Source organism: Cyprinodon variegatus, unplaced genomic scaffold (assembly GCF_000732505.1).
Source record: "Cyprinodon variegatus isolate N-32 unplaced genomic scaffold, C_variegatus-1.0 Scaffold343, whole genome shotgun sequence".
NCBI classification, from domain to species: domain Eukaryota; kingdom Metazoa; phylum Chordata; class Actinopteri; order Cyprinodontiformes; family Cyprinodontidae; genus Cyprinodon; species Cyprinodon variegatus.
The window spans coordinates 668,558-687,007 of record NW_015150796.1 but is presented as its reverse complement, the minus strand read 5'-3'; the positions used below and the strand labels follow the sequence as shown (position 1 = coordinate 687,007).

General features: G+C 37.8%; 1 protein-coding gene across 2 annotated transcripts in view; it reads right to left on the bottom strand.

Moving 5' to 3' along the window:
* Window positions 1–15,423, bottom strand: part of lnx1 (ligand of numb-protein X 1, E3 ubiquitin protein ligase) — a 48,886-nt gene extending 33,463 nt beyond the window's left edge. The window contains exons 1-2 of one of the 2 annotated variants that reach the window (XM_015385559.1): window positions 15,159–15,423; window positions 7,148–7,655 (exon numbers count right to left, since the gene is read on the bottom strand). In XM_015385559.1, coding sequence (XP_015241045.1) covers window positions 7,148–7,557 — 410 coding nt within the window. In that variant the 5' untranslated portion in view covers window positions 7,558–7,655; window positions 15,159–15,423. The remainder of the gene's footprint in view (window positions 1–7,147; window positions 7,656–15,158) is intronic. The other variant, XM_015385560.1, reaches the window with a different exon arrangement.
* Between the last annotated feature and the right edge of the window lie 3,027 nt (window positions 15,424–18,450).

The following is an 18,450-nucleotide window of genomic DNA, read 5'->3' as shown; positions in this document are numbered from 1 at the left end:
AGAAAGATGAGGATCAAAAGGAGAGGATATGAAGCATGTCTGTACTGAACCAAGTGAATTTAAACAGTCTAGTTTATATTTTTATATTTTGTGATGAAAATTATATGACAGACTGGAAGCTGGGTCATTTATTATTTTAGAGGTAAAAGCCATTTGTCATCGGCACTTGTCTTTGATTGATCAGGTAACTGGAAAAAAGACTGGAGGAGATTTTTGTGCTGACAAATTTAAGCAATGACTGAAGAGACCAAAAACTTAGAAAAATGGATTTACATGTGTATTTAAAATGATGTTTTTTCGACCTGTTTCCCTTTTTCTGCTGTATGTAGCAACGCATGATGGAACCATAAGGTTAAAAACCAGTTATAACCAACTAACCAAACTGCATTCGGTAGTCACTGAACACGTGTGAAGAATATGTATATGCCTGGGCTGCATGGAGGCCCAGTTTGTCTTGCAATGAGAAGATCCTTGGTTTGATTCCTGCGTGGAGTCTGCATGTTCTCCCCATGCATGTGTAGGTTCTCTCCATCTACTCACAGTCCAGAAACACAACCTTTCGGTTTTGTTTCTATTTTAATTTATCTATACATTTGACCCATCCCTTTGTGGAGCAGTGGGCTGCCATTGTGCGACGCCCAGAGAGCAGTGTGGGGTCAAGGGTCTTCCTCAGGGAGCCAGTGTGGCAGTCTGTGGGAGTGAGGCTTGAACTCAGAACTTTAGGATTCCAAACTCAATGCCCTAACCACTAGGCTACAACTCCCCTAGGTCAGGTGTGAGTGTGTGTGTGCATGGTTGTATGTTTCTGTGTTGCCATGTGATGTACTGGCGACCTGTCCAGGGTTTCCCCCACTTTTCACCCATAGATGGCTGGAGATAGGCGCCAGCTACAATGGGACCTTGATGGATTAAGTGGGAGAAGATGGATGGATGGTTTTAGCAGATTGTTTATTAAGATTAGCGAACAAACAGCTTCAGGAAGACTAACAAACAACACTAGCAGAGTGGCATCAAAGGCAATGAAATTCAACCTTTTGGTTGACATACACAACTCGATGTTTGACAGCATGATAAGGCTGCACATTGTCCCGAAACACATTACCATCATTAAATGTACTTTTGGTAGAATCATAGCTGATAGAGAGCATGTCAAAAGCTTCAGGCTGAGGTTCACCTTTCAGCAGGCATCTGTCCTTAATATACAGTTAAATGGTTAAGATTACAGTATATCCATGCATTAGAAAGACTCAAAGTCAAAGTTTAAATTGGTTTCATTGAAAAAATGTAGCATTATTTAGACGTTAGTGTTGGCAGAGGATATTTATTAGATCTCACTGAGCCTGAGCTTTTCTATAAAGAACAAAAGACAAAAAATTCACCTCCAGTTGTGCAAAGTCTTCAAAGACACATATTCTAACTGTAACTGCAACAAAAGGTATTTCTTGATAGTATACATTTTATGTAGAAAAATGAAAGCCATTCCACCTTAGAATATTTTTAACTACTAATTGATGTCAGTATATTACATGATATCCCAATTAAGAATGCACATTAAAGTTTCTGATTGGGAAAATACAAAATGTGGAAAAAATCTAAATGGCCTAATTAATCTGGTCAGATGCTGGATGAATTGATGAATTGTACTAATTTGTCTCACTGGTTTTGCTTCTGTTTTATCTCCTTCCCTGTTATTGGATATTCATAATACTGTCTGATGACCAGGAGAAAGTCCTTTAACATGTGTAAATACCCTGTCCCACTAAATATTTCATGGATGGAGGTGGTGTGGTAAATAAATGTATCTGCGTGTTAATGGATGCATGTGAAAGATTCAAGACATCACAGACCCTCTGGTATTTGAACACTATGCACAATAACAGGACCACAGGGCCAGCAGGAAATGGAAAAGTAATTGGATTGTGACAGGATGCAGTTTTTGTGAACAGAAGCAAGTTTGCCCCAGAGGACTCATTTTATATGCTTGTGCGTCAGGTAGCACTAACAAAAATGGCAATATGACGTACAAATGAACTCATATTCTCTCATTCTATTACACCATTCCATTTTCCATGCAAAAATGTCAAGTCTTTACTCTTCCAGAGTCAGAGTTCTGTTTTTCCTTTCACTATATAGAAACGATGTGCAGAAAAAACTGGAGAAATGTATTTGTTACTCTATTAAAAACTTATATAGGAACGTCACACTCCATAATAAACAATGCTTTCTTCATCAGTTTTAAGATATGAGCACAAATTGAAGCACATTTACAACAGAAACTCTACAAGTGTTTTCACACCTATAGTTTCTTCACTTTTGTTTGTTCACTTATTTCTTTTTTTCTGGTTGTTTGATGTCTTTTAAACGATATATTTTAAGCAAAACAAAAGTTTTAACTAAAAATTATGCCAAATTCTTTTCTGTTTATTGATTTTATGTGTGGATGGCAGTAACAAATCTAAACACAGGAGGCAGTTTAATTAAAAACACTGTGCTGCTCTTATTAGCACCTTTATTGGTACCATTTCAAACAAAATATTCTTAAAAGTGAATTGAAAATGTATCTTTTTAAAAAAAAGATTCAATTCAGTTTATTTCTATAGCGCCAACTCACAACATGTCATCTCAAGGCACTTTACAGTTCAACCAGATCATCCAGTGAAATTATTTCAAAGTTTTCTATCTAAGGAAAACCAGTTGATTGCATTGACTCATTGACTTGAAGGCAATCCCTCACACTAAGCATGCTTGTAGCGACAGTGGAGAGGAAAAACTCCCTTTTAACAGGAAGAAACCTCCAGCAGAACCAGGCTCAGTGTGAGCGGCCATCTGCCGAGGCTGACTGGGGTTCAAGGAGACAGAAGTAGAGTCACAAAAAGCAGCTGCAAAAGGCGGCCCCGTCCAGGAAACACACAGCCAGGCATGGATGCATGGAACTACCTGCACTAAACAGTCTCGGTATAGTTGTTTCAGCTCTCACCCTAGTGCAATCACTGTGCTTACACGTACAAAAAAGGAACCTCACAATGAACTAGAGTTAGATTTTTTTTATTTTTTTTTTACTGGTTTAGTACCTGTATTATTGGGAGACAAGCACAAATAGACTAAATAGTATCAGACCAAACAGACTAAAGCCAGACTTACTCAAGACAATGGAAACAAAAGACCAAGGGGCCTTAGACCAACAGGGTCGGACCAACCAGACAGGTTGACTCAAGTCAAAACAACCAGACTCACACCAAATGGACTCAGACCAAATCAATTCTATTTAGTTGGACAAGGACCGACTGACCTAGAGCAGATAGATAAGACCCTAATATAGCAGGTATTAATATAGCAGTCCAAAATGAGATTGGACCTAAACATCTTCAGAAAAGCCAGCCTTATAGAGAAGTATACAGCTGGTGCTTTTCTTGAATCATTTTGTCTTAGTTTTTATGGTGATTGTCACCATTCTTCAAATGCGGGTCTGCAGTGGGAGCTGAAACTAGATCGACTTCAAAAGTAATCAGCTGACGTGGGTCTGCTATCTGATCAAGATGCTTCCACTGCACTTTGCTTTGCAGGTTGTCCAGTCTTATCCCAGATGAAGGAGACACCAGATCAGACTCAGAACTCACTAAAGTGATCACATATGCCTCTGACCACCTTCGGACAACTCAGAGTCAGCTGGACAATACAGCTTTAAAAGGGGATGTCTGTGATTTGCTGGATCTATCTCCACAACCTGTTGCTGGTTAGGTGGATGATAGTGGATGGAGAAATGGAGTTTAAGGACCTTACCACATATTTCTGTAACTTTTTTTTAAAGGAACACATGCTTATTTTGCAGATTTCATGAGTCTATTTTTACTTCCATTTCAACTATTTGTGATTTTCCATTGCTTTTTAGTAATTAAGTCAAGACAGCTTTTCTAAACAGGAAGAAAAAGAAGAAAGCATAAGTATGCTTGAAGCAGTCCTGCAAAATCAAATATTTGTACTAAAGCTAAAACTAAAAAGAAGAATTACATGAAAAACATGAATGTGAGTATCATTTGAACAAACAAGAAACAGGTTCAAAGACCCACATGTGTTTGCATGTCAGAGTACAACAAAAATGCTGTGCAAGCCCTGACAGCACACCAACGATTCAGCCACAAATCACAGCGAAGATGTTCCTGTTTATATCAGTTTTCTTATTTGAAGGCCAATAAAGGTCATGAATGATTACATTAGTATGATGTCAGCCCTGTCCAGATGGCCAAGTCTCAGTCATTACAACTTCTGACCCACTGCCAGATTTTTGGGTGGAAACAGCCAGAAATGATGTACTGCATTATCACTAGCATCAAAATACAGGCAGAGAGAACACTGAGGTCATGCATTCTGGCTGTTCGACTATCTTTATGTCTTGATCAAATTTATTCCTCCAATACTTCAATTGAATGTCAGAGACTTGTGATGTAAGAAAATCTTTACTTCCTGAGCCAAGTATGGAGGTACATAGATTTAGATAATGTGAAATAAAAAGGTTTAATGCTTGAGTCTGGAGTGAGGGAAAATAATGACAGAAATGCCTAACACAATTATTTGTCAGATGTTTCTGTCTGTTATCTATCCATCCATCTGTCTGTCCAACCATCCGTCCATCAGTCTATCAATTTGACATTATTGCCTTCCCTTGAGGATTTTGTTTTGTAAAGCAGTGCAACATTTTTCCATTTGTCATCAGCATGTTTTGCTCTAGTTTACTGTGCCAAAGTTTTAGCTCTCTATATTGTACAAAAGATTTTGTATAACCTGAATGAATTTGTATTAGCCTTGTACAGTTATTGTAAATCATCTTGTTACTGCTATAAACATTACCTTGTGTTGCAAGTTTACCTGAATGTGTTCTGTAGAGCTGTGCATAACTCTAGGAGTCGGAAAATGAGCATGATGAACTGCTTTGTTACAAAAGAATTGATGAAGCATTTGTTGCTTTCCCTGTTTGATCAAGCATTAGCCACAAGTAACACTAAGCTTATCTTCTTTCCATTACATATAACTTTTAAGGAATCTGAACAGCATCTCTTTCATCTAAAATCCCAAATAGGTTAAAGTTAAACCTAAAATGGATAATTCTAAGCTAAAAGAGATGTATTAAAATCGGTTATTATTTATTCAAACTGAATATCTTTATTAAAACACAGAAAAGAGAGTGAATTTTAAAGACCACAACATAGTTAACAGAACCCCCCATCCCCCCATCATACATAACCTCTGAAAGCTTTTATTGTGAAATCTATAATGAAATAATAAAATCTTAACTTCTTCTCATGACTCCACTATCTTTCGATAAAATAGAGCCAGCAACCTTCTTGCAATGCGGCAACAGTTCTGCAAGCAGCTCATTTTGCAGCACCGGCATAAACAAACTGCTTGCAACTCAGTTTATAACTGCAACTTCTGGAGTTCTTAATTACATAGGTAACAATCAACCAACACCTTGGATAGCTTTGCTCTCTATTTGCCATGGGGCATAATCCGTTTGCTGATATGAGACCTTTAGCCATCAACCTTTTAAGCAATACCTCTCGCTGAGATCTAAAAGAAGATTATTAATGCGTCAAAAAAGAAACTACTGGTATGGAAATCAGATGCAAATTAATATCTCCAGCAATTAAATTTGACATTTGCTTGATGCATTATGCAACTTGACTTTTCTCTGCCAACTCACCATTATAACTTCACACTAATAACACAGTTTGTCTCCTTAGGTTTGTCTTCAACCATTTATAATTCTTCCAGACTAAAGAAGGAATTAAAATAAATTTACTCAAGCAGAAGTGTTTTTCATTCATTGTTAGAATCAGTGGAGCATGATAGATATGTTGAAATGGGTTATTCACTGAAACCTTTTCACATCCTTGCACACAATGTGTTCCATGATCTCTGTGGATGTGGCCTCTCACCTCTACAGATAACACTCTCTAACTATGGGAGAGCAGCTGAATCCTTTTGGGAGAAAGTCTCAGAGATCCACACCTCATTATGACATTCACACTACATGAGGGGCAGCAGAAGAGAGAAAAACTGACAGAGAAAAAGGTTGAGCAGAAAGCATTGCATTAGAGGAAAAGTAGTAAGAAATCGCAGATCCAATCCTCGAAATATAAAAAAGGATTTTTAAGGATTTTGAATCTAATTCTGATTTTGACTTTTGAATGTAACTGAGTAGAAACTTAATGCTTCGACTCCAGGATGTTTGGTGGGATACATTAATTATTCCAGCAGCACTTGGGTCAGGGGAGCCTTAACAAGCATTAATGTGGGCAGACCCACACTGAGAGAAACTAAAGTGTGGCCTTTTAATGATATGTAAGCAGATGAGCTGGGCCTGGAAAGATGAAAGCCCTGTTGGAGGAGAAAGCCTGTCTTCTGGGACAGTATCTGGTGGTTAATGATTAAGAGCAAAGAGAAAAGGAAAACCTACAGCCGGTCTTCATGGCAGATTATTGTGGACAAGTACAGATGAAAAGCTAGAAATAAATGGTAAAGAGAGGTGAGCATGCAGGTCAATGAGAACCCTTTGGATTTTATGACACTGAGAACAGAAGTTGGTCTTTTCATAGCAGTCATTACAAACATACTTTCAAAAAAAATATTATTATGTTTTTCTAAATATAACCAGTGTCTAAGGAATTGTTTTTAATATTCATCCAGTTTTGTAATTCTAATATTGAAATATATCAAACTATCTGCATATTTTTCAAGCTCTTTTTTTTTTAGCACTGAGCCCCATGAGAAAAAGAGGAGCGATCCTGAGGAGGATAGTGATGGTATTTCTGATAATATGTTCTCCCTTGAACACAGTAAAACATTGTTAAACAATATTTAACTGACAAACTGCTGAAGGAAATGAAAATCGATTTTAACAGATGCCTTTTGGTGGCTCTAACCAAGCTTGAGTTGCAGCTCTGATCAATAACCTGATTTTTAAAATTTTTCTCAACGTCACATTCTTGTTTTAAATCCTAAAGAAGTACATTTATGAAACACGTCGCCCAAAAAATTCAAAAATCCCAAATGCATTTGTGTGGATAGGGTTTAGCAATTTAGGTTTTTTAGTAAATTTAATAAAAATTAGAGTATAAAGTATTTGGTTACATGTTTTATTGTAGCTTACCTGCCCTTGATGTGATCTTCCATCTCCCCGCGAGGCAGTGTTTCGGTGCAAAACTCGGTAAAAGGGCAGGCTACAGTAAGCTTATCCAGCAATTTATGCACCAGCAGGCTGGGCTTCCTGCAACTCTGCAGCATGAGGGGTGCACGGCACACAGGGCAGAAGTCACTCTCCAGCAGGAAGCTGGTGATGCACTCCTGACAGTAGGTGTGACCACAGGGTGTGTCCAGGGGCCTGATGAGTGGCTGCAGACAGATGTGGCAGACAAGGTCATCGTCCACTTCATCTTGGTAGATGTATTCATGGTTCTCCTCCAGCTTATGACTGTGGCCACATGAGGCACACAGGTCAGGGGTCGGGGAAAATACATCAGAGTCTGTCGGGGAGATAGCTAAAGGGGATGCTTCAGCCATCACTGGAGCAACTTCAGGCTATAGGCTTTCCACCTGGATGCTCATTTGGAAGGCAAGACTAGGGGTATCAGAGTAGATTGGCTGTCAGCAGGAATAATCTGTGAGAAACAGGAAAACAAAGTAAATACAAAGATGCAGAAGTACTTGAAAATCAGATCAGGGTTGTTTAAGCATTGAAAGTGGAGCTGGTTTTCATATTTTACAACCTTTTGCAGTCATAGTAAAGTTTTAACACTACATCTTAAATGAGCCTGTTTTTGTTTGTTGTGATTAATACACATTCTTACAGAATGTCTGAAAATGTGTGTAACAATGAACTTAAAACAGGTCTTCCATTTAAAAAGCAGCTTAGTATTAGCTGATCTTCTCGAGATTCTGAATAAACAAACAAAAAAGTTAAAAGAGATGGGGAAATGAAAAGGTGGACAGTCAATAGAAAATAGTACAAATCTCAAGTCAAACTTGCTGAATGAGGTAGTTATCAAGCCAAAAATAGATAAGATCAAACATTATACATTTTAAAGGATAATTACTCTATTACCTGCAGTTATGAAGGAATGAATGTGATTAGATGCTCAAAAAATACAAGGTAATATTAGGAAGAGAAGCTGGACCTTTTACAAACTACAGAAGCTACAGTAAGTAAAGAGACCGCTGGAAAAAACATACAAACAAAAAACATAATTTCTGATTTAAAATTACCTACTGAAAAAAATCCATATATTCAGCAAAAACAGTTTAAAAGTTAGCAGAGTTTAACCGGTGAATGTTGCAGGGAAAAAAAATAGAGATGCTATACAGCTCCTTTTGAGCTTAATCATTTCTAAATAACAGACTGGTCATTTTTTGATTAGTTAACTGAGTAAAAAGGATCTGTGCTGCTTTAAAAGATACTTAAAGGAAGCACAGATATCAGAGGCTTTTTAAACAGAAACAGTATTGTGCAGAGAAGGAGAGTGACACTTTCAGAGAATAACAGTAAGGCTTAACAGTGTGCAGTTTCAGTGCTATGAGGTTTCTCCTATCATTAAGTGCTAGAATTGAAAACCCTGTTAGTCTAGTCTCCTCATGTATTTTACTAATTTAGATCTTACTGTAACTGTAAGGTTTTTTCAAAAGCCAATATGTACAGTTCCAAATCAATAGTAAAAAAAGATGTTTAAAGTCATAGGGAAGCGGCTGTTCCAATCGTTGCATTCTGAATCCTCCCGAGTGGTGGCCGACTTTACACGAGTGAATAAAGTGAATGTGATTGGCCGTTTATCAAGGGGGCGGGGTTGTTGTGGCGGACGGTTCGCAAGCAAGTCTGATTGTGGCCGCTGTCTCGGAAGCATCTTGCTAACCAGTTAGCAACTTAGTGCTAGTAGGTTCCCAATAAGAAATTACATTGGGTCCAAGTAGCACTAAATTGGTGACTGAGAAACAACACTGTCAAGGAACGCTATGGACAGCAGGAAGCAAGAGGAGGAGAGTTTAGTGTCGGAGGTCGTGGATGAATCTCCTCCATCATACATTTTTTATTTAGAGGAGGAAAGCGGGGACGAAGATGTTGTGGAAGAGGACGCCAGGGTTGAAGAAGCTTGGTTTGGTGTAGAAGGCTTACAGCCGTACATGTTTGAGCCCTTGCCTCGTAACGCTGCCAGTTCTGTTAGCTCTACGCCTGCTGAAGACACAGATGTCCATCCCTGTGAACACTGGGACGTAACTCAATGGGAAAGGAAATGATTCTTATTTCAACCATTGAGTATCTTAGTTACGACATATGAATCAAGATGCTATGACCGAAAAAATTTGATTGACAGATGACCATTGATATATGATTGACCGAATTTAGGTGTTTATGCTGATGTATAACTAACTGGCCTGCATAAGATACGGAAAAAAACCCCACAGATTCTAAAAAAAAACCTCACAGATTCTAAGACAGGATTTTATTTTTAAATAGAAATTTTCTAAATTTTGGGACAGTATCATCTGATAAAGAAAACATTTATATACATCTTTAAGCCTGAATGATTTGACATTTAAATATGATTACCCTCTGACTTTAAAATATCAACTCTGTAATCATTTTGCTTTGGTTTAAAAAATTCTACTAAAGTTTTGCAATTAGGCTAAACTGTCATTTTACATCTTATGGTAATCTATATAAATGCTGGCCTCTCATGCCAAAAAGCTTATACAGTTTAAATGCTGCTTCAATGTTTTCTTATGTTGAACTTTTGAAGGAGAATTTGGAATTAGCTCAAATAGGTATTAGTCAAATAAAGATAAGCTCGGGGGTTATCTTTATTTGACTAATACCACAAATTGTCCACAATGTCTGGATTGTGCAAACTGAGTAAAGATTAATAGATAAACAGTAGCAACTAAGGCACACGGAGGACTTAATTCCTTTTCTTTTTTAATACAATCTTTGCCTACCCCATCTTAGAATATTAAGGTGGGTCCACGTTTATCATAAATGATTTTTTTTATGAGCCTTGTTGTAGAAATGCCGCAGACACAGTCAGATTCTTTTCTTCTCATTTATGTAAAGAACTGCAGCAGTTTTTTTTTTTTTTTTTATTCCTAGTTTTTTTTTTCAGCAGTGGCCCAAATAAGGGATATTGAACTACTGAGATTTATTTTCCGGACATGGGAACATCAATACCCCTCATCTCAGCAGCAACTACAGAGAAAAATCGACACAGATGATTCTCCTGCTCTCTACTTGGCGGACTGCATGACAATCTCTTCTCTCTGTTAATCCAGGACATGACATGGGTTGAATCATGAGTTATTGTTTTTTTGCTACACAAGTTTACATTGTAGTCCATACTGCAGGCTGTCCAGCGTTCACGTCATACCCATAGCAGCCGGGTTCCTTCGGGCACATGGGCAGCAACAGATGGGCTTAGTCAGGCACATGCCACTTTGGCAAGAGCAGCCATGTTGGCATTCCTCCTGTTTTGTTTCTGGACCCGTTACTGGCTCTGTGCTGTGTGATGACATACTAGGTTTTGTTAAAAACACCAATAGAAAAGCTTTCGTTTTGTTAAGTTTAGGTTTTAAAGTGAAAAAAATAGCAAAGATCCTAAATGTTTATGAAGAAGTAATTGCCCTATTTATTCATTTTTCGATGCAGAATTGTCTTAATTTAGACATATTCAGATACATTTTTTTAATTAGATTTGGATAAACTAGGAATTTATTTTTTTCAAAACTATGATAAAGCTAAACTTCATGACTCAACTCATCATCAACTGATGGTTGTTAGGATTCATCCATTTTTTCTTTTCTGTCACAATTATCCCAAGCGGGGTTGCAAGGGGTGCTGTTGCCTATCTCCAGCTGTCTATGGGCGGGAGGCGGGGTACACCCTGGACAGGTCGCCAGTCCATCGCAGGCTAGGCAACACAGAGACAAACAGGACAAACAACCATACATGCACACCCTCACACCTAAGGAGAATTTACAGAAGTCAATTAACCTAACAGTCATATTTTTGGACTTTAGCAGGAAGCCGGAGTACCCGGAGAGAACCCATGCATGCAAACTCCATGCAGAAAAACCTCAGGCCGGTAATCGAACCCAGAACCTTCTTGCTGCAAGACAGCAGTGCTACCCACTGCACAGCCCATGTTAGGATTATTTTTTATTTTTCCTTTATGTGCTTGTTAAACCCTAATAATACCTGCCTGTTACGTGTTAAGGCTAATGTTTTTCAAAGCAGTTTTTGTAATTATTGTATTATTAAAAAAGAATCAGGGAAAGAAAGCTTAAAGATGCAAACAGCTTTCCTTTACATGGTCCAACATGTTCTTTCAGGATTAGATGTCATAGAACATATTTGAATATTACATCAATTACGGCAGGTCATTAATGTCCATAAGCAATTAGGAGGCCATAGACCATAGTCATTAGTTTTATTCAAGATGTCACTGGAAACACACCATCCATTTAGACTTGGCCTAGTCATTGTGCAGCCTATTTTCTGCAAAGTTTTAGGAATTACGAGTATTATTTTTAGCAATACCCTGTATAGTGAAGCCCTGATCCATACTGGAATTTAAGGAAATTTAGAGTTGATGCAAGTTTGAATGGGAAGTGTTCGTTGTCATTAGCATACCGTCTCATTTTTTTAAAGCATTTCATATTCTAGTGGCGTGGCAGGATAATTACTCCATTTTTAATGTTCCTACTTGTGGCCTATGCAGAGTAAAGGCTTTGGTGGGGTCCAAACTCTTTAGAAATAGTTTTGTAACCATTTGCAGTCTGATAGATGTCAGCGACTTAGTTTCTCCTCTATGTTTGTTCTTTGGATTGCCTCATGATGTACAGTACAGGGCAGCTTACCGATAAATAGTTTAAACCTAGATTTTGTACATGTTTCAGTTTTTTAAAAGTTTAGTTTGACAATTAAAAACATTTAGGTTTGACATAAAAAACAAAAACAGAAACAATTGTAAGAACAGATAAAGAGCTCTACAGCTTTGTAATCGAAGTACTGCTTCTGTTTAGGTTTGACACATTTTCACGTTGCTACAAACACTCGTGCTGGAAAGCTTTTATGAGGCTCAACAAACACTGACTTTGCTCTGCAACACTCCGTGGTGCTGCATCATAAGTGAATGTTTGATAACAAACGGTGTCTTTGTTTTACATTATCATTTTGAAGCCTGCAGACCATGACTCATAACACCCATAAGAATAACCGTCTGTGTTGTGTCTAATGAAGGAAGGATAATAAGAAGTGGCTGAACAGTCCAACATAAGCAACTTTTAATGGCAGGTACCTGCTGAGTACAGCCTTATCTATAGTGGGTAACAGTTTTATCACAAAACAGCTCAGACAGAAAATACAAATTAAAATGAAAACTTTTGAAAGAATTAACAATTGACAGCAAATAGAGGGGTTGGATCCTGATTCAAACATAATCCAGTGTAGAGTTTTCCCACGTAAACTACAAATGTTCTCCTAATGGGATGTGCCCAGGCTTTGGTGAGGACTTTTCTTGGATTTGCAGATAACACATTCACTTCTCAGCAGGATTTTTTTCACTGGGGAGGCAGCATTCACAGCTGGAGATGTGCAAGAGATGAGTGAGTGCACAGAACACTGGGCATGATCAAAAATCAAAGTTGTTTTCTTCAAAGCACATCCTTCGACTACAGATGAAAATGAGCTTCCATGGCATATTCACATGTAAAGTTTTGAAATAATGTTATTTAGTATGCACTGTTCATCTCAAATAAATGAATACTTAATAAATCCTGTATCCTGCTGTCTCTGGGCTGGATTTACCTCTAGTTATATCTTAACAGACTCATGATGTTGAAGAGTGGGTTAAAATCAATGAACATCAGGGTTGAGCATATCTGCTTTGTGGCCAATATCATCTCACAGAGAAACTAAACCTAATTTATTTAACAATAAGGAAAGACCCCCCCCCCCCCCCCTCCACTCACACACACAAAAAAAATTTAAAATAAAAGGAAAATGAATGCTTTTTCTAACTCAGCAATCCAATGTAGCACAGCCCAGTTCAATGTGGTCTATTTGGTTCAATGTGGTCTATATTTTCATAATTAAAAAATACAAAATAAAATTGATTCATCTAATTATACAATAATTATATAAATAATCCCTTCTACAGAAACACCCATTTCTGGATAGACTTTAACTGTTTTTCTCTTTACACTATAATCATTGTTTTGATGCATAAATAGCTTAACAGGAATGAAGATCTTGTAGCAGACATCTTTTAATGACAAACATCAGCGATCGCTTACACAAACGCACACATTTGCCTCCACACACTGATTTCAGGCTTGAATCCAGGTGTGTCACCCACACCTGAGGAACATCAGCTCAGTTTTATAGAACGAGAACGACTTTTGGCGACACCATTATAGTGTAAAAATTTGAGGAAATGCTATTGCTCAGGACGATGTAAAAACTCTGACTGACTAAAACTGGATCTGAAGTTGCTCAAACAACCAAGGGAAAGGTTCGATTTTCAAAATCTGTAAATCTTGTTGTGTCAACGTTTCTTTTTTATCTTTAACTGAAAGAGAAAGACATGTTTACATTGTAAATACAAGAGTAGAACCTGGCTTTCTCTTTTGTCTTTGAGGCAGTCATGCCAAACTAAGGCTCAATGGGCTTTCCTTCAGGATAACATAAAGCCTGTTAGCCTACTCACTTAAGAATATATTTCATGTAAATACCGTGGTTGGCTTTCAAATTGATCTTCTTTGATCTGAGTTAATAGCGAAACAGGACAATGCTAGGTCAGCTCTTTTTTCTAACGACTGAGTGTGGAACAAAGCCAGAGACGAGGTATCTGTGTCTGCATCAGCATTCAGAGTGTTCACACTGAGCTGGCATGTTGCTATGTACACATCCACTCCTCAGGTTCAAGTAAAGAAATGAAATCATATCTACTGATGGAACACACCCTGAAGATAGAAGGCACAGACACGGCTGGCCAGTATGTTAACTGCTGCATGTTTAATTTGGTGTCACTTTGTTACTTAAACGCTCAAGTGAAGGACTGCTGGAGAAGGTGTGGCATCACATTGTCAAAACAATAAAACTTTGAATCATGCTCAGAGGGAAGTCCTTCAGAGACTGATTTAAAGTGACAAAGCCCAGGTTCATAGAGCACTAGAAAGGACTGCCTTGTAAAAGAATAACTCAGTTATTAGATCATAAAGATAGGACAATAGTAATGGCTAATCAGGCTTCAGACACACTACATGAACAGGATCAGGCCGCCAGGAGTTAAAGGAACAAACAGTTCATGTCGGATCCAACATGTGCAGACTGCTGTGTTCAGGCATGCCCTCAAAACACAGAAAATTCCTCTCTTTTTTTTTTCCTCTGGAAAACATCTGCTTTGTAACCCCGTACAAAAAAAACAAGGAAGAAAGAAACAGCAGCATTTTTTTTACTTCTTATTTTTGCTCAAACATTTCCCCAAAATGAGCATACCTGCTAGAAATTACAACCGTTTCCAAATCAGAAGGCATAACAATCTCAATTTTTGCAAATGTTTATAGATAATCCTTTGCAATTTACATTAATTGCATTTCATGCATGCATCTAATGTTAAATAGGACAAAAGGACAAAAAACTTTCTGACATAAGATGCAGCAGTTTGTTCCAGTGTAGCAACATGGGATGTACAGGGACAGAATTACTATTTCAGTATTACTTCTCTCAAGTAACTTATCTTTCCATAAGGCTCTTGTGTCTGTTTTTGGCCTATCTGACAGGTCTGTAAGTTGTATAAGCCACAGCTGACACCTCACTCAATGTGAGCAGCTGCAGGCAGATGTGAAGCTACTTGAAGTTACTTCTTAATGACTAATTGTCTAAGTGCAGACTATATGTAACATAGAAAACACCAGAAAAGCTACACCTGCCCCGCTCACATATAAACAGAAAGTGATAATATACCGAGAGACAGAAACTCCATGCAAATGATCTCTATGCAAATAAAATCATGAAAAAACACTCTGCTACAATGTTTTATGACTAGTAACAAAAACCTAATTAACCAACTAAGTATGCCTTTAGATAGAAATAAAAAAAAACGTGAAAGTTTACTTACATAACCTCATTCTGGAAGTTCACTTTCAGCACTATAGCTCACCTGGACAGGTAAAGTCTCGCAGTGGGTGTAACATAAACCCTTCCGAAAGGAGGGGTGGAGAATGAGAGGTAAATGAGTCACAAAACAGGACTTTGTCCCAGTCAGAGAACCTAGTGTCTAGCTGATCGACTCTCAGAAATGTTATCCCGTTCCCTGGGTTTTGGATAATTTCCAACCCAATGTGTGGAGCAGAGCTCCTGTGTGAACTCAAAAACCAGTCATCTCAAAACCAGCCAAGGTGATCAGGAAGTGGCAGTCAGATGGGCGGGGATTAAAAAGAAAAAAGGTAAGCAGGAGAACTGCCCAAACCTGCTTTGATAGTTAAGCTGAAACTGGCTTCGAAGCGGGAAAATGAAATGAAGGTCTCAACGGAAATCCCCCCAGATGGCTTTGAAAGGTGTTACTCAATGTGTTATAAAAGAAAAATATAAATGAAGTGAAATGGCACAGAAGGTTCGAGCCAGAAGGCCAACAGACATGTTTTTTTGAAAAAAACAAAAACAAATAACAAAACAATAAAAGTCAAACAATGAATTTCTTGCAACAACATATCTAATAAACAAAAGTGATTGAGAAGCCCCTAATCCCCCCGAAATCTCTGGCTGATGATATATGTATGTTGTAAAGACACTATAATCTTCAGTCCTTGTATAGAGCTTTCTTTTCCTGTGGCGGTTTTTCATCTCTTTGTCTATAGCTGCTTCTTTAAAGCCATCCATGTGACTGGCTTCGAACAAAAACAGTGGTTATCCCTGATTTCAGACACAGCTCCCTTCTTTTTTTCTCTCGTCGAGACTGTGAGCCACAGGTGCTTCAGGGACTCGCAGCTCCACAAAACGGCAATTTTATGAGTCATACTCTGACGTAAGAGGAGTTGAGTCTTGTACCCAATATGTTGAAAATATCAGTGAGAGTATCAGTGGAGTATATACCTGTCACACATAATAATTCATTCCTTTAGCAAAGTTTTTTTTGTTGTTGTTCTGGTGCATGTGCAGAGACAAACACACGTTGCCCAAGGTTGCTTTGACATATTAAATTCCCTGGTTTCAAAATGGAAGAAAACCACTTTGCAGTTCGGCCACAGCTCCCTCAACAAACACTAACATGCAAAACCTGTTAAGATGAGAACCAGATCAATGTCTCCTTTTCAACACTGTTAGCATTTAGGGGTTGATATTGTTTTACTGATATACTGCTTCCCCTCACCAAAGTTGGATTCATCATTCCTCTTTGCTCTGATTTTGTTTTACTGTATCTACTTCAGACTAACACTTCAAAACAATGCATACCTTTGAAGATGAGCAAAGATATCCATGATCTTCATAATTTATACTAAGACCACCATCGCCTCCGAGCCTTCTACTTTGCAGAGTCAACTTTCACTGTTGCCGAAGCTGCAGGTTCTTTTACATGTCTATCAATCAGCTTTTGCACATCTATAAACTAATTTCTACTTATTTAAACAGCTCAACTTGACTATTGTTTTGTAGTTTTTTGGGGGGGTTGTTGGTCTGTACCCAAGTCTCAGTTCTTTTTTCTTAATTCTGACCAAAGCAGCTTCTCCGACACAGTTGTGTCAAACTAAAAACAGAAACTCTCATGTTTTTATTTTTCCGTGATTTTTTCCTATTATTTCCCCTTTAATAAACATATCAAGTTTATACTAGCCGTTTTCCAGCTGAGTTGTTGATCACTCCAGAGTTTATTATCACTAAATACTAACTTACGGTAGGTGAGCTTGCTCCGTCATGTCATGTGCTATTTCATGTTTCAGCTTTATACAAGGCAGTTGTTTGCAGGAACTGTCAGATTTCACAACCTTGCTGCATAAATGAGACACATGGGTGTGTGTTCTCATGAAATCTGTAGACTGTAAAGGAGGCAAAACAGTTTTTTTTCAATGCACGATATCAGTACTTTGATTCTAATGCTGTTATCATATAAAAAAACGTCAACTAAATACACCATATTTAAGTTGATTTTTTTCTTTAATTAGCAGTTAGTTGAATTTTATCACATTAAATAATATACATAGGATGCTGATTGGAGCAAAATTGCTTTCATTGTTGCTAGAAGTATGTTAGTACCCTCTTGGATTTGTCAGCATTTATTTTATGAAATTGTTTTTTAAAGCCTTGGATAGTATTCAGAAAATTGTAACCACAACCTCAACATATTTTTATTTTAGTTCTAACTCAGAAATTAAACATTGGTGAGGAGATTTCAGATGAATAGTTCCTGGTGTCCTTCTTCACTGTTTTCATTTTCCTCCTACTTCCTTTGCAGAGGACCTGTTCTGTCTTCTTGGGAAGAGTATAATGTGTCAGGATGTGCTTAAAGCCAAGAAATGCCCATAAAATACCACTTTTTCCTTACTCAATGTCTATCACTGCAGTAAATCAGAGATTTAGAGTTCCTTGAACTCTTGAGTTTTCTTTGAAATGCTTAGTTGGACCTGCATCCTGTCTCGTTTCTGCTGATTCCTCTGCTTCCCACTGCTAGAGTTTATCTAAACACTGTAGTGCAGGTGAAACCAATCTCCTCTGTCTCTCTAGGACGCTGTCTTTGCTTTCTCTTATTTCCCTTCTCCTCTTCGGCTGAAGTAGAAAAATACGGAGCTCAACTTGCTCGCTCCATCCCTCCATCCTCAACTCCCAATGAAAGTCAGTGACATAGATTTCATATGATAATCCAAAACAGCAGGTCACCGCAAAGTCATTCAATATTTTCCTTTTAACAGACTGTTTGAAATGTTTATTACCTTTTTTTATTTATACGTCTTTGATATTTGTGAATAGAATATTGACAATAAATGACTGAAAGAAGTGATCAAATAAGACGGGTGCATTAATAACCAGGAAAATGCAGAAGCAACCAGGCTTAATAAAGAACGAATGCACAAAGAAGTGTCACCTTTTGGAAAATTAAGACAGAAGTGAAACTTCTGGCATGGATTTAATCTTACAGAAAAAGACGGATATCTACAGTTAAACATGGTGGTGGTAGTGTAATGGTCTGGTTCTGCTTTGATTCTTTGTGGCCTCAAAACCTGCTAAAATTTTAGAAATCAAAAATTCTGACCTCTGATTGAAAACCCTGAATAGGAACATCCATCAATCAGTTTGGGACACTTACATTATGGAGTAGCAGAACAATTTCAAGGAACACTGAAGACATATCAGGTCACCTTGAATACAGACCTGTACAGGTTGTGGATGGAGGGAAGGTCAGTTCTGACACAATTTAT